A 14,471-nucleotide genomic window follows, 5' to 3' on the forward strand; every position below is an offset into this window, starting at 1 on the left:
ATCAGTCCTGCCATCTAGGGACCAATCTACTAAACCACTGTTGCAATCCTTCCACTGCCAGAACATCCTTCCTCAGATAAGGAAACCAAAACTGCACACAATTCTCCAGAAAATAAGCCAGGTCTCTGAGGTCTCAAAGCATTAATTCAAATTCTCTCTCCACAGTTCTGCCACATTGACTGAGTTTCTTCAGTATTCTGCTTGTTTAGATTTCCAGTAACATAATTTTCCTTTAACTCCTTATTTTAAAATTGTCTCCCCTGGTTCTGGACTGCCCTACCAGGGCAACCATCTTAATCACATCCACCTTGCCCTATCCCTTTGAGTATATTGTAGGTTTCAATGAGATCACCTCTCATTCTTCAAAATTTAAGAGAATACAGGCCTAATTTGTCTAATCTTTCTTCATAGGGCAGTCTCACCACCCCAAAATCTGTCTGGAGAAACTTTGCTGCTCTCCCTCCGCAGGAATATTCTCCTTTCTGAGGTAAGGAGATCAAAACTGCATACTGTACTTGAAGTTTGGTCTAATCAAGGTCCTACACAATTGAAATAAGACTTCACTACTCCTGTACTCAAATCCGCTTGCAATAAATACTATCATTCCATTAGCCTGCATGTTAGCCTTCAAAGATTTTTAAACAAGGACAGGGATGTCTTGCTGCAATTGTGCAGAGTCTTGGTAAGATCATGCCTGAAGTAATGTGTGGGGTTTTGGTCTCCTACTCTGAGAAAGGAAGGCTCTGGCTACAGGAGGAGTGCAACGAAGGTTTACCATCATTGGATGGCAGGACTGATGTACAAAGAGAGACTAGATTGGTTAGGACTATGTTCACCAAAGTTTCAAAGAATGATGGGGATATCACAGTGGCCAATAAAATTGGAACAGGACTAGACAGTCTAAAAACAGGAAGGATGTTCTCAATGACCAGGGAGTCTTGAATCGGGGGTCACAGTCTGACTGTACAGTGTAAGTCATTTAGGACTGGGATGAGGAGAAGTATCTTCATCCAGGGACTGGTGCACAGTGTAATTCTCTACCACAGAAAGTGGTTGAGGCCAAAACTTTGAATGCCTTCAAGAAAGAGTCAGATATAGTTCTTAAGGCAAAAGTGATCAAACAGTATGGGAGAAAACAGGAACTGGGTGACAAGTCGAATGATCTGTCATGATCATATTGAATGGCAGAGGAGTCTTGAAGGGCTGAATCGCCTCCTTGTTGAAGAATCACTGAAGGCTAACAGCAAGTTATTAGGAAGGCGAATGGAATGATAGCATTTTTGCAAGAGGATTTGTTTGGTGTAGTTAAGAGGAGTAGTTAAGTCTTATTTCAATTGTATAGGACCTTGATTAGGCCACACTTCGAGTACAATATGCAATTTTGGTCTTATCTCAGGAAGGCCTATTTTCAATGTTTCTAAATTATCCAATCAACACTTTCTTCTCATGCTGCCTAAATTGTTGCTCACTCTGAAACTTGGTGTTCTTGCAATTCTGTCCTAATAACTTCAAGACAGAGAGTTTCAACTGTGTGTCTCATTTCCCAGCAATTCTCAGGGTTATAATCCAAACTGCTCTGTTATAAATGTTATTCTGAGACAGAAGACGCAAGTTAAACTCCCACTTCAGGGAAGTAGGAGCAATACTTTGGCTGATACCCCCGGCGTAGAACTCCATTGAAAGAGTGCTGCACTGCCTCTGTTGCTATCTTTTGAATATGTCATCATACTACAGTTCTATCTGCCCTTGACAGTGGTTGTCAAACACACCATAGCATTACATGCAAAAACAGAGTTAAATAGAGGATCAACACTTAACCCTCAACCAACATCACTTGAAAAGGAACACAGAGCATCCCATCAGGTACAGACACTACCTCCGCCTGACCTGTTTTCCACATTGTGGCCATAACTACACTTCAAATATACTACATTGTCTAAAAAAACAGGCTTGGGTGTCCATATATTTCATATATGTGATTTTTAAATAAGCCACCTCTCTTTTGCTTCTGTCCATCCCAGTATTGTCAGGTGTGTTGTAAAATTCAGCTTGCGGGTGTTAGGTTCGTTAGGTCAATTGGCTGGATGGTTGGTCTACATTATAGTGTGACACTGTACATTTCGGGTTCAGTTCCTGTACTGGGTGAGGTTACCATGAAAATTCCTCTCTCATCCTTGCCTGTTGTACAGTGACCCCCAGATTAAAGTGTCACAGGTCATCTGCACCTCTCTGAGCAGCCCCATGGCCTGCTAGGTCCTTACCTTTTACTTGTTGATGTGGTAGCATTACCACTCTGGGCTAGAAACACTGGGTTTGTGCTCCACACCAGAGCCTGAGCAGTCAGGACCTGGACAGAATGGCTAAATGAGAGATAATGGGAACTGCAGATGCTGGAGAATCCTAGATAACAAAGTGTGGAGCTCCACAGAATGGCTGAATTCTCAGTTTTCAAACTCCTGTCACACTTTACCTATAACCAATCCAATGGAATTCCACAGTCCAATCTTTTGTCAACAGACAGCGGGAAAACAGAGCCAGCTATCTGGATGTTTCTTCAGAAGAAGGGTCCAGACCCGAAACGTCAGCTTTCCTGCTCCTCTGACGCTACTTGGCCTGCTGTGTCCATCCGGCGCTACACCGCATTGTCTCAGACTCTCCAGCATCGGCAGTTCCTACGATCTCACAGCCAGCTACCTGCTGACTCCCACAAGCTGTCATTAAAATAAAAAGCCATCTTTTCCCCAAATGCTTTTAGTCCTGCAGCAGGGTCATTGGATTCGAAACACTAACTCTCTCTTTTTCCATAGATGCTGCTGAGTTTCTGCTTTTATATATGTGTGTGAGAGAGAGAGGATTTCAGAGGAGAGGCTAAAAGAGACCAGGTTAACAAAAAAACATGCCTCTTCGTTACCTTTCTTCCGCAATGGGGTTTCTTTGGGATCGAGCTGCCCGTGAGCAGCCCAGTAGGTGAACACCATCAGCGCCCCTCCAAATCCCCACTTGTGATTCATCCTGAAAAAACAACAGACCAACAAGACCAGCCGGAGCTTCAACTCACGTTGAAAGTGAAATCTCAGGGGCTGAGCCCTGAGGTCCCGCCTCTGCCTGCGCTGGGGAAACGAGCTCTGCTGATGGTGCTGGTGCCCTGTCAGTCACCTCGTCAACACGGATACACTGCAGATTCCCGGAAAGGGAAGGAGCCGAGTCGTTTCACCACAACAAACTACAACATGGGCCAGGGACTCAAAGCACTGAGACTGTGAGCGTGAAATTTTAAAAAAACTGCACAGCAGAAGCTGATTGTGACAGCCATGTGTTACACTTTGTCAACCAGGTATTCTCCCAATAATAATAAAATGTGAGGCTGGATGAACACAGCAGGCCAAGCAGCATCTCAGGAGCACAAAAGCTGACGTTTCAGGCCTAGACCCTTCATCAGAGAGGGGAATGGGGGGAGGGAACTGGAATAAATAGGGAGAGAGGGGGAGGCGGACCAAAGACGGAAAGAAAACAAGATAGGTAGAGAGGAGAGTATAGGTGAGGAGGTAGGGGGGGATAGGTCAGTCCAGGGAAGATGGACAGGTCAAGGAGGCAGGATGAGGTCGTAGGTAGGAAATGGAGGTGCGGCTTGAGGTGGGAGGAAGGGATGGGTGAGAGGAAGAACCGGTTAGGGAGGCAGAGACAGGTTGGACTGGTTTTGGGATGCAGTGGGTGGAGGGGACGAACTGGGCTGGTTGAGGGATGCAGTAGGGGAAGGGGAGATTTTGAAACTGGTGAAGTCCACATTGATACCATATGGCTGCAGGGTTCCCAGGCGGAATATGAGTTGCTGTTCCTGCAACCTTCGGGTGGCATCATTGTGGCAGTGCAGGAGGCCCATGATGGACATGTAACCCTGCAGCCATATGGTATCAATGTGGACTTCACCAGTTTCAAAATCTCCCCTTCCCCTACTGCATCCCTCAACCAGCCCAGTTCGTCCCCTCCACCCACTGCATCCCAAAACCAGTCCAACCTGTCTCTGCCTCCCTAACCGGTTCTTCCTCTCACCCATCCCTTCCTCCCACCCCAAGCCGCACCCCCCGCTACCTACTAACCTCATCCCACCTCCTTGACCTGTCCGTCTTCCCTGGACTGACCTATCCCCTCCCTACCTCCCCACCTACACTCTCTCCACCTATCTTCTTGACTCTCCATCTTTGGTCCGCCTCCCCCTCTCTCCCCATTTATTCCAGTTCCCTCCCCCCATCCCCCTCTCTGATGAAGGGTCTAGGCCCGAAACGTCAGCTTTTGTGCTCCTGAGATGCTGCTTGGCCTGCTGTGTTCATCCAGCCTCACATTTTATTATCTTGGAATCTCCAGCATCTGCAGTCCCCATTATCTCTGATACTATTCTCCCAATAACAGAGGTAGCAAGTTTACAAACAAAACAGAAAGTGTTGTAGAAACTCAGCAGGTCTGGGCAGCATCTGTACAGAGAAAAACAAGAAGGAATTGTTTCACTGACCCTTCACTGATTTACAGCATCATCAGGTCTTTGATTTTCTTTTACCATTGCAACGGTGCACAGTTCTTCCCTAAGTTTGTGTTTAATCGTTCAGGGGATCTGGACGACAGTGTCTTGGCCACTATTTGTTGTCCATCGCAGCTTGTCCTTTAGAAATAACAGCGTGCACGGAGCTGGGGGAACACAGCAGGCCATGCAGCATCTGAGGAGCAGGAACGTTGACATTTCGCGTCAGGACCCTTCTTCAGAAATCCTGCTCCTCTGATGCTGCCTGGCCTGCTGTGTTCCTCCAGCTCCTTGCACGCTGTTATTTCTTAAGGACAAGCTGCGATGGACAACAAATAGTGGTCAAGACATTGTTGTTCACATGCCCTGGACGATTAAACAAAAAACTGAGGAAAGAACTGTGTCCCTCCAGCTCCACACTGTTATCTCTGACTCCAGCATCGACAGTTCTTACTATCTCTGAGTGAATTGTCCTTCAGAAAGTCGCAGTGACCTACTGTCCAAGAAGTGATGGTAGGCTGGTTGTTGTTAGGGAGGGAGTTCTGAGATTTTAATCCAGTAACAGTGAAGGAAATGTTCATGTATTTTCAAGATAGCATAGTGGATGTGGAACTTAGTGGTGCTTTCCCATTTATCTGCTATCCTTGTCAGGAACTGGAGGTCATGAGTTTGGAAGTTGATGTTGAAGGAGGCTTGATGAGCTCCTACAATGAATCGATTAAATGGCGCAGACTCCTGCTTAGGAGATAGTAGGAACTGCAGATGCTGGAGAATCTGAGATGGTGTAGAGCTGGATGAACGCAGCAGGCCAAGCAGAATCAGAGGAGCAGGAAAGCTGATGTTTCAGGCCGCCCATATGAGAAAACATCCTTTTGACATTCACCCATTCAAGTCCCCTCAGGGTCTTATATGTTTCTATTCAGTCACATCAGACTTTTCTAAACACCAGACAGTACAGGCCCAGCCTGTCGAGCCTTTCCCCACAAAACAATCTGCTCCTTCCAGGAACTATTTCCAGTAAACCTTCACTGAACTGATTCCATCCTTTCCTAAGTATGGTCACTAGTACCGTACACAGTTCCAGATACAGTCTCACCAATGTCTCCTGTTGAACTAAAGCCTAGCTTTCCTGCTGTTGCGTTCAATTCCCCTCACAAAAATATAGATGCTGCTTGGCCTGCTGTGTTCATCCAGCTCCACACTTTGTTATTTCAGATTCTCCAGCATCTGCAGTTCCCATGCTCTCTGATAGCATTCCAATAGTTTTCCTGATTACTTATTGTACCTGCACACTAATCTTCAGTGATTTATGCACTAGGAATGCAGATATTTCTGCATTTCAGAGCACTATAACCTCCCACCATTTAAAGACTATGTTTCTTCTTCATTTTTTGCCAATATCAACAATTTCACAATTTCCCACATTTTAGTCGACTTGCTATATCTTTGCTCGTTTCTATATCCCTTTGTCGGTTCCTCATGTCCTCTTCATAACAATTCTGTTCCATAGAAGGATTGTATTGGGCTCAAAATGTTAACTGTTTCTGTCTTCACAGACAGAATATAGAACAGAGAACAGTACAGCACAGTACAGGCCCTTCGGCCCACGATGTTGCGCCAAACTCTTACCCTCAACCTCAAGCCTTTCTAACCTTCACCGCCACCATATACTATCATCCATATGCCTATCTAATAGCCGCTTAAATGACCCTAATGAGGCCAACTCCACTACCCTCTCTGGCAATGCATTCCACGCCCCGATCACTTTGAGTAAAGAATCTACTTCTGATGTCTTCCCAATATCTACCTCCACTGACTTTAAAACTATGTCGCCTCATAAAAGCTACCTCCACCCGAGGAAAACGTGTCTGGCTATTTACTCTATCTATACCTCTGATCATTTTGTACACCTCTATCAAGTTATCTTTCATCCTCCCAGTCGCGAACCATTTTAACTCCCCCCTCCCATTCCTTAGACAACATGTCCATCATGGGCTTCCTGCAGTGCCACAATGATGCCACCCGAAGGTTGCAGGAACAGCAACTCATATTCCGCTAGGGAACCCTGCAGCCCAATGGTATCAATGTGGACTTCACAAGCTTCAAAATCTCCCCTTCCCCCACTGCATCCCAAAACCAGTCCAGCTCGTCTCCTCTCCCCACTGCATCCCAAAACCAGCCCAGCTCATTCCCGCCTCCCTAACCTGTTCTTCCTCTCACCCATCCCCTCCTCCCACCTCAAGCCGCACCTCCATTTCCTACCTACTAACCTCATCCCGCCTCCTTGACCTGTCCATCCTCCCTGGGCTGACCTATCCCCTCCCTACCAACCTACCTATATTCTCCTCTCTAAAAATCTTCTTTTCTCTCCATCTTCGGTCCGCCTCCCCCTCTCTCCCTATTCATTCCAGAACCCTCTCCCCATCCCCCTATCTGATGAAGGGCCTAGGCCCAAAACATCAGCTTTTGTGCTCCTGAGATGCTGCTTGGCCTGCTGTATTTATCTAGCTTCACACTTAGTTACCTCTCATCCTTTGTCGTTCTAAAGACAAAAGCCCTAGCTCTCTCAACCTTTCCTTGTAAGACCTTCCCTCCATTCCAGGCAACATCCTGGTAAATCTCCTCTGCACCTTATCCAATGCTTCCATATCTTTCCTGTAATGAGGCGACCAGAGCTGGACACAATACTCCAGATGTGGCCGAACCAGGCTTCTGTCTAGCTGTAGCATAACTTCATGGCTCTTGAACGCAATCCCTCTATTAATGAAAGCTAACACACCATACACCTTCTTAACAACTCTATCCAACTGGATGGCAGCTCTCAGGGAACTGTGGATATGAACGCCAAGATCCCTCTGCTCCTCCACACTGCCAAGAATCTTTCCATTAACCCCGTATTCTGCTTTCAAGTTTGTCCTTCCAAAATGAATCACCTCACACTTTTCAGGATTAAACTCCATCTGCCACTTCTCAGCCCAGCTCTGCATTCTATCAATGCCCCTTTCTAACCTTGAACAGCCCCCTGCACTATCCACAATGTGACCCACCTTCGTATCGTCAGCAAACTTGCTAATCCACCCCTCCACTCCTTCAAATCATTTACAAAAATCACAAATAGAAGAGGACCCAGGACAGATCCTTGTGGTACACCACTCATAACTGAGCACCATGTTGAATATTTTCCATCCACTACCACCCTTTGTCTTCTAAGGGTCAGCCAATTCTGAATCCAATCTGCCACACTTCCCCCTATCCCATGCCTCCTTACCTTCTGCATGAGCCTACCATGGGGAACCTTACCAAATGCCTTACTTAAATCCAAGTATACCACATCCAGTTCTCCACCTTCATCCATGTGTTTGGTCACCTCTCCAAAGAATTCAAGAAGGTTTGTGAGACAGGATCTACCCCTCACAAATCTATGCTGACTATCATGAATCAAACTGTGCTTTTCCAAGTGATCATATATAAGTGATCATATAGTGATCAAGATGCTACAAGGCTTATTGAATTTCTCCAGCACTTCCTATTTTAGTTCGGATTTCCAGCATCTGCAGTACTTTGCTTCGATATTTATATGGCTAGTCTGGTTTCTAGTCAATGGTAACTCCCAGGATATTGATAAAAATTGATGAAATCAGATGAAACCTCAGGTTGTAAACCTGCAAAATGAAGATTATTTATCTGTTCGCAGATGCCACCTCAACTTTTGATTGTCTCCAGCATTTTCTGCTTTGGTTTCAGAATCTGCATTCTCTTGTGCTTGCTTTTGTTCTGCTTTTTGTTCTCACCAATACTTATTGCTCAATCAAAATTCACAAAAAAGGAACGCTGGCCATTTTTATATTGCCTTTTTGAGAGCTTTTTGTGTGCCACTTGACTATGATATTTCAGAAACACTTTATCGTCTGTAAACTGTTGAACTGGTGGCTGTAGAAGTGTTGTATAGGTGCTGGTCTTTCTTCCTCCTGCAATGGAATTAATCCACAACCTTCAAAATCAAGGACAAAAGATTTTACTGTGGCTGGTGTCTTAACAATTTGAAGCTTGTGTAAAGCACAAGGGTAGAATTTGTTAGGAAGCAAGAGATAGTAGTGAAATACTGGACCTTTGGAACCACTGGAAATACAGGATCTTTACACCTTTTTTGAGATGGGACTTTAAGATCTGGACATATTTTTCTTTTAGATTGAGTCATAGAGTAATACAGGATGGAAACAGGCCCTTCAGCCCAACTGGCCTATGCTGACCATGGTGCCCTCTCAGCTAGATCCAGTTGCCCACATTTGGTCCACATTCCTCCAAACCCTCCACATCTATGTACCTATCCAAATTTGTTTTTTAATGTTACTATTGTACCCGCCTCAACCACTTTCTCTGGCAGCCCATTCCATCTGCTCACCACTCTCTGATGAAGAAGTTGCCCCTCAGTCCTTTCTAAATCTTTTCCCTCTCACCACAAACTTATGCCTTCTCGGTTTAAATTCGCCATCCCTGGGGAAATGACTCTGTGCATTCATCCTATCCATGCCCCTCATTATTTTATATACCTCACAAGGTCACCCCACAATTTCCTATGTTCCAAAGACAAAATTCCTAACTGGCTGACCTCTCCCGATAACTCAGGCCTTCTGACCTTGACAAAATCCTTGTAAATCTTTGCACACTTTCCAGTTTAACTATTCCTTTCTTATAAAAGGGTGACCAAGATGCTCTAAGTGTGGCCACACCAACGACTTATACAGCTGTAACATAGCAGCCCAACTCCTATACTCAATGCCTCAACCAATGAAGGCCAGCATGCCATATGCCTTCTTCACCAACCTGTCTACCTGTGACGCCGTTTTCAACAAACTATGCACTTGCACTCCTGGGTCACTCTGTTCCACTACACTCCTCAGGACCTTACTATTTACTGTAAAGTCCTATGTTGGTTTGACTTTTCCAAAGTGCAACACCTCATACTTGTCTGTACTGAACTGCATTTGCCAATCCTCAGCCCACTTCCCCATCTGATCAAGATCCCTCTGTAATTTTTGATAACCTTCCTCACTGTCAATGATACCTCCTAATTTTGTAATCGGACCTGGATATTTTCTTTGCTTTTGGCTCTGTTTCTTTCATTCCTGCTGTTTTTCTTTAATTCTGTTTTTTGTAACCAAGTGACTTCGTACACTTTTCGCTGTGCTCATGTATTCCTAACCTTGGGTACACATGACAATTAAATCTAATTCCAGTTCTAATTTGTCTTGTCGATGAACCTCATTGCTTTCATTAACAGAGTCATCAGGCATCGTAACAGGGCCTTTGACCCACCATGTGATATTGAAAAGCTGTACCAAGATTACCAGGGAAGTGCAGGGAGAGATGACACAAATAGTGGTTTTATTATCCACAGTTCAATAGTTAAGGAAAGGTTTGATTAAAATATCCGAGATGTTGGTTGAGGGGATCAGATAAATTGGGAGTGATTGTTATTGCTAATTGGGCAGTTGAGGACAAAGGAGCTATGATGATGTGTCACTTTCACAGCATGGAATTTCAGCTAGTGACAGAGAGATTAGTTACTTTCTTAAAGGTACGCTTTTTTAAAACCCAATCAGGCCTTCCAGAACAATGACCTAATCCAATATGTGGCAGAGAGCAGGGACCCCTGAGGTGTTTTTGGATGATAACTTTTCATTTTTTTCTTTCTTTCTTTAAAGGGATGAAGGCGTTGCTGGCTAGAGCAGTATTTGTCAGCCATCCACAATTGCCCAGAGGGAAGTTAAGACTCAACCACATTGCTGTGGGTCTGGACTCACACAGAGGTCAGACCAGGTAAGGATGGCAGTTTCTTTCCTCCACATTAGTGAGCCAGATGGGTTTTTCCGACAATTGATTGGTTGGAAGGTGGCTCAGTGGTGAGCATGAATGCCTCACAGCGCCAGGGACCCGGGTTTGATTCCACCCTCGGTGTGGAGTTTGCACATTCTCCCCGAGTTTGCGTGGATTTCGTCTGGGTACTCCAGTTTCCTCCCACAGTCCAAAGATGTGCAGGGTAGGTGGATCGGCCATGCTAAATTACCCGTAGTGTTCAGGGATGCGTAGCTTAGAACATAAGAACTAGGAGCAGGAGTAGGCCATCTGGTCCCTCAAGCCTGCCCCGCCATTTAATAAGATCATGGCTGATCTTTTTGAGACTCAGCTCCACTTACTCGCCCACTCGCCATAACCCTTAATTCCTTTACTGTTCAAAAATTTATCTAGCCTCACCTTAAAAACATTCAGAGAGATAACTTCAACTGCTTCACTGGGCAGGGAATTCTACAGATTCACTACCTTTTGGGTGAAGAAGTTCCTCCTGATCTCAGTCCTGCATCTGCTTCTCTTTATTTTGAGATGATGCCCTCGAGTCCTAGTTTCACCCATTAGCGGAAACAGCCTCCCTGCCTCCACCTGATCCATTCCCTTCATAATCGAATATGTTTCTGTAAGATCTCCCCTCATTCTTCTGAATTCCAACGGGTATAATCACAGCCCACTCAGTCTCTCCTCATAATCTAACCCTCTCAGTTCTGGAATCAACCGAGTGAATCTCCTCTGCACCCTCTCCAGTGCTAGTACATCTCTTCTCAAGTAAGGAGACCAAAACTGCACACAGTACTCCAGGTGTGGCCTCACCAGGACCCTATACAGCTGCAGCATAGCCTCCCTGTTTTTAAACTCCATCCCTCCAGCAATGGCAGAGAAAATTCCATTTGCCTTTTTAATTATCTGCTGCACCTGCAATCCTACTTTTAGTGATTCATGCACAAGGACACCCAAGTCCCTCTGCACAGCAGCGTGCTGCAATTTTTTATCATTTAAAACATAGTCCATTTTGCTGTTACTCCTACCAAAATGGATGACCTCACACTTATCAACATTGTGCTCCATCTGCCAGACCTTTGCCCACTCACTTAGACTATCTGCATCCCTCTGGAGACTTTCAGTGACTTCTGCACACTTTGCTCCACCACTCACCTTAGCGTCATCTGCAAATTTTGACACACGACACTTAGTCCCCAACTCCAAATCATCTGTGTAAATTGTAAATAATTGCGGTCCCGACAGTCATCCCCGAGGCACACCTCTAGCTACTGACCGCCAACCAGAATAACACCCATTTACCCCTACTGTTTGTTTTCTCGAGTCAACCAATCATCTATCCGTGCCAATACATTACCTGTAATATTGTGCAACTTTATCTTATGTATCAGCCTTTGGTTTGGCACCTTGTCAAATGTCTTCTGGAAATCCAGATACACCACATCCACAGGTCCCCCATTGTCCCCCATGTAAGTAATGTCCTCAAAGAATTCCACCAAATTTGTTCAACATGACCTCCCCTTCATGAACCCATGCTTGGTCTTCCCAATGGGACCATTTATATCTAGATGTCTTGCTATTTCTTCCTTAATGATAGATTCAAGCATTTTCCCCACTACTGAAGTTAAGCTAACTGGCCTATACTATAGCTCAGTTCGCAACAAACCCGGTGCGGCTTCCTCTACATTGGGGAAACCAAGCGGAGGCTTGGGGACCGCTTTGCAGAACACCTCCGCTCAGTTCGCAACAAATACTGCATCCACTGTACCCGGTGCGGCTTCCTCTACATTGGGGAAACCAAGCGGAGGCTTGGGGACCGCTTTGCAGAACACCTCCGCTCAGTTCGCAACAAACAACTGCACCTCCCAGTCGCAAACCATTTCCACTCCCCCTCCCATTCTCTTGACGACATGTCCATCATGGGCCTCCTGCACTGCCACAATGATGCCACCCGAAGGTTGCAGGAACAGCAACTCATATTCCACCTGGGAACCCTGCAGCCATATGGTATCAATGTGGACTTCACCAGTTTCAAAATCTCCCCTTCCCCCACTGCATCCCTAAACCAGCCCAGTTCATCCCCTCCCCCCACTGCACCACACAACCAGCCCAGCTCTTCCCCCCGACCCACTGCATCCCAAAACCAGTCCAACCTGTCTCTGCCTCCCTAACCGGTTCTTCCTCTCACCCATCCCTTCCTCCCACCCCAAGCCGCACCCCCAGCTACCTACTAACCTCATCCCACCTCCTTGACCTGTCCGTCTTCCCTGGACTGACCTATCCCCTCCCTATCTCCCCACCTACACCCTCTCCACCTATCTTCTTTACTCTCCATCTTCGGTCCGCCTCCCCCTCTCTCCCTATTTATTCCAGTTCCCTCCCCCCATCCCCCTCTCTGATGAAGGGTCTAGGCCCGAAACGTCAGCTTTTGTGCTCCTGAGATGCTGCTTGGCCTGCTGTGTTCATCCAGCCTCACATTTTATTATCTTGGAATCTCCAGCATCTGCAGTTCCCATTATCTCTGGCCTATAGTTACTTGCTTTTTGTCTACTTCTTTTTTTGAACAGTGGCGTCACTTTGGCTGTTTTACAATGTGCAGGAACCACCCCAGAGTCCAGTGAATATTGGTAAATAATTACTAGTGTATTTGCTCTTTCCCCCATCACCTCTTTTAGGACCCTAGGGAGCATGTCGTCAGGGCCAGGAGACTTTAGCACCATTAGCTTGCCCAGCACTGCCTCCTTAGCGATTATAATAGTTTCCAGGTCCTCATCTGCTATACCCTTCTTGCCATTAGTTTTTGGCATGTTATTTGTGTCTTCCTCTGTAAAGATCAACACGAAATAACTGTTCAATGTCTCGGCTATTTCCTCATTCCCAATTATTAAATTGGCCTTCTCATCCTCTAAAGGATCAATGTTTACCATCACCACTCTTTTACGATTTACATATTTATAGAAAGTTTTGCTGCCTGTTTTTGTATTCTGAGCTAGTTTACTCTCATAATCTATCTTACTTTTCTTTATAAATTTTTTTGTGGCTTTTTGTTGACCTTTGAATATTTCGCAGTCCACTAGTTTCCCACTGCTCTTTGCTTTTTTGTACATGTATTTTTCCAATCTGATACTTTCCTTTATTTCCTTAGACATCCATGGCTGGCTCTGCCTTTTCCTACAGTTCTTCCTTATCACTGGAACATACTTCTGCTGAGCACTGTGAAAAATTGTTTTGAAATTCCTCCACTGGTCCTCATTTGACCCACCATAAAGTTTTTGCTCCCATTCTACATTAGCTAACTCCTCCCTCATTCCTTCATATTCTCCTTTGTTTAAGCACAGGACATAGGTACTGGAATTGACATTCTCATGCTCCATCTGCATTTTAAATTCGACCACACTATGATTGCTCCTTCCGAGAGGATCCCTAACTGTGAGATCATTAATTATTCCTGTCTCATTACACAGGACTAGATCTTGGATAACTTGCTCAAGGTGGGTGACAGAGCGATGGGTCTGGGTGGGATGATCCAAGGGTTGGTGTGGACCTGTTGGGCTAAAGGGCCTGTTTCCACGCTGTCGGAATTCTATGATCTATGATCATCATTAAACTTTTAATCCCAGATTTTTATTGAGTTCAAATTCCACTATCTGCTGTGGCAGTATTTGAACCCAGGTCCCCAGAACACTACCTGGGTCTCTGAAGTAACAGCCCAGTAATAATTCCAGTACACCATTGCCTCCCTAGATTTTTACAGCAGGTGGGATAAATGTTGAGTTTTATTGGCTTGTTTTTGATCCTGGATAATCGAGAATTGACTTTTGATTAGAATACATAGATTAAAAAGCTTTTAGAGCAGTTCGGAGGACACCTGTCTGGGTTCATAAACAAATATGTTTCTCAACCAGAAAGGAATGTAGAATAGTTCAGGAAAAGCATAGCTACCTCAGTGTTAATATTTAGCTCATGAAGTATCCAAACCAGCACTGTTTGGTTAGAAATTGACAAAACTGTGAAAATCCAATCTCTCAGTTCTGTGATCATTCTTGCAAGAAGAGTTCACTGTGCACATGAAAGGTCTGGGGAAAGTCAGTTACGTTGAACAAAGATT

At 45.2% G+C, this 14,471-nt stretch overlaps 1 protein-coding gene across 1 annotated transcript in view; it reads right to left on the reverse strand.

The window, feature by feature from the left end:
• Positions 1 to 3,133, reverse strand: part of ids (iduronate 2-sulfatase) — a 29,588-nt gene extending 26,455 nt beyond the window's left edge. Inside the window, exon 1 of the mRNA XM_048544008.2 lies at positions 2,912 to 3,133. Within this exon, the coding sequence (XP_048399965.1) occupies positions 2,912 to 3,011 (100 nt within the window). The 5' untranslated portion in view covers positions 3,012 to 3,133. The remainder of the gene's footprint in view (positions 1 to 2,911) is intronic.
• Between the last annotated feature and the right edge of the window lie 11,338 nt (positions 3,134 to 14,471).

This window comes from Stegostoma tigrinum, chromosome 15 (assembly GCF_030684315.1).
Source record: "Stegostoma tigrinum isolate sSteTig4 chromosome 15, sSteTig4.hap1, whole genome shotgun sequence".
Classification (NCBI taxonomy): Eukaryota; Metazoa; Chordata; class Chondrichthyes; order Orectolobiformes; family Stegostomatidae; genus Stegostoma; species Stegostoma tigrinum.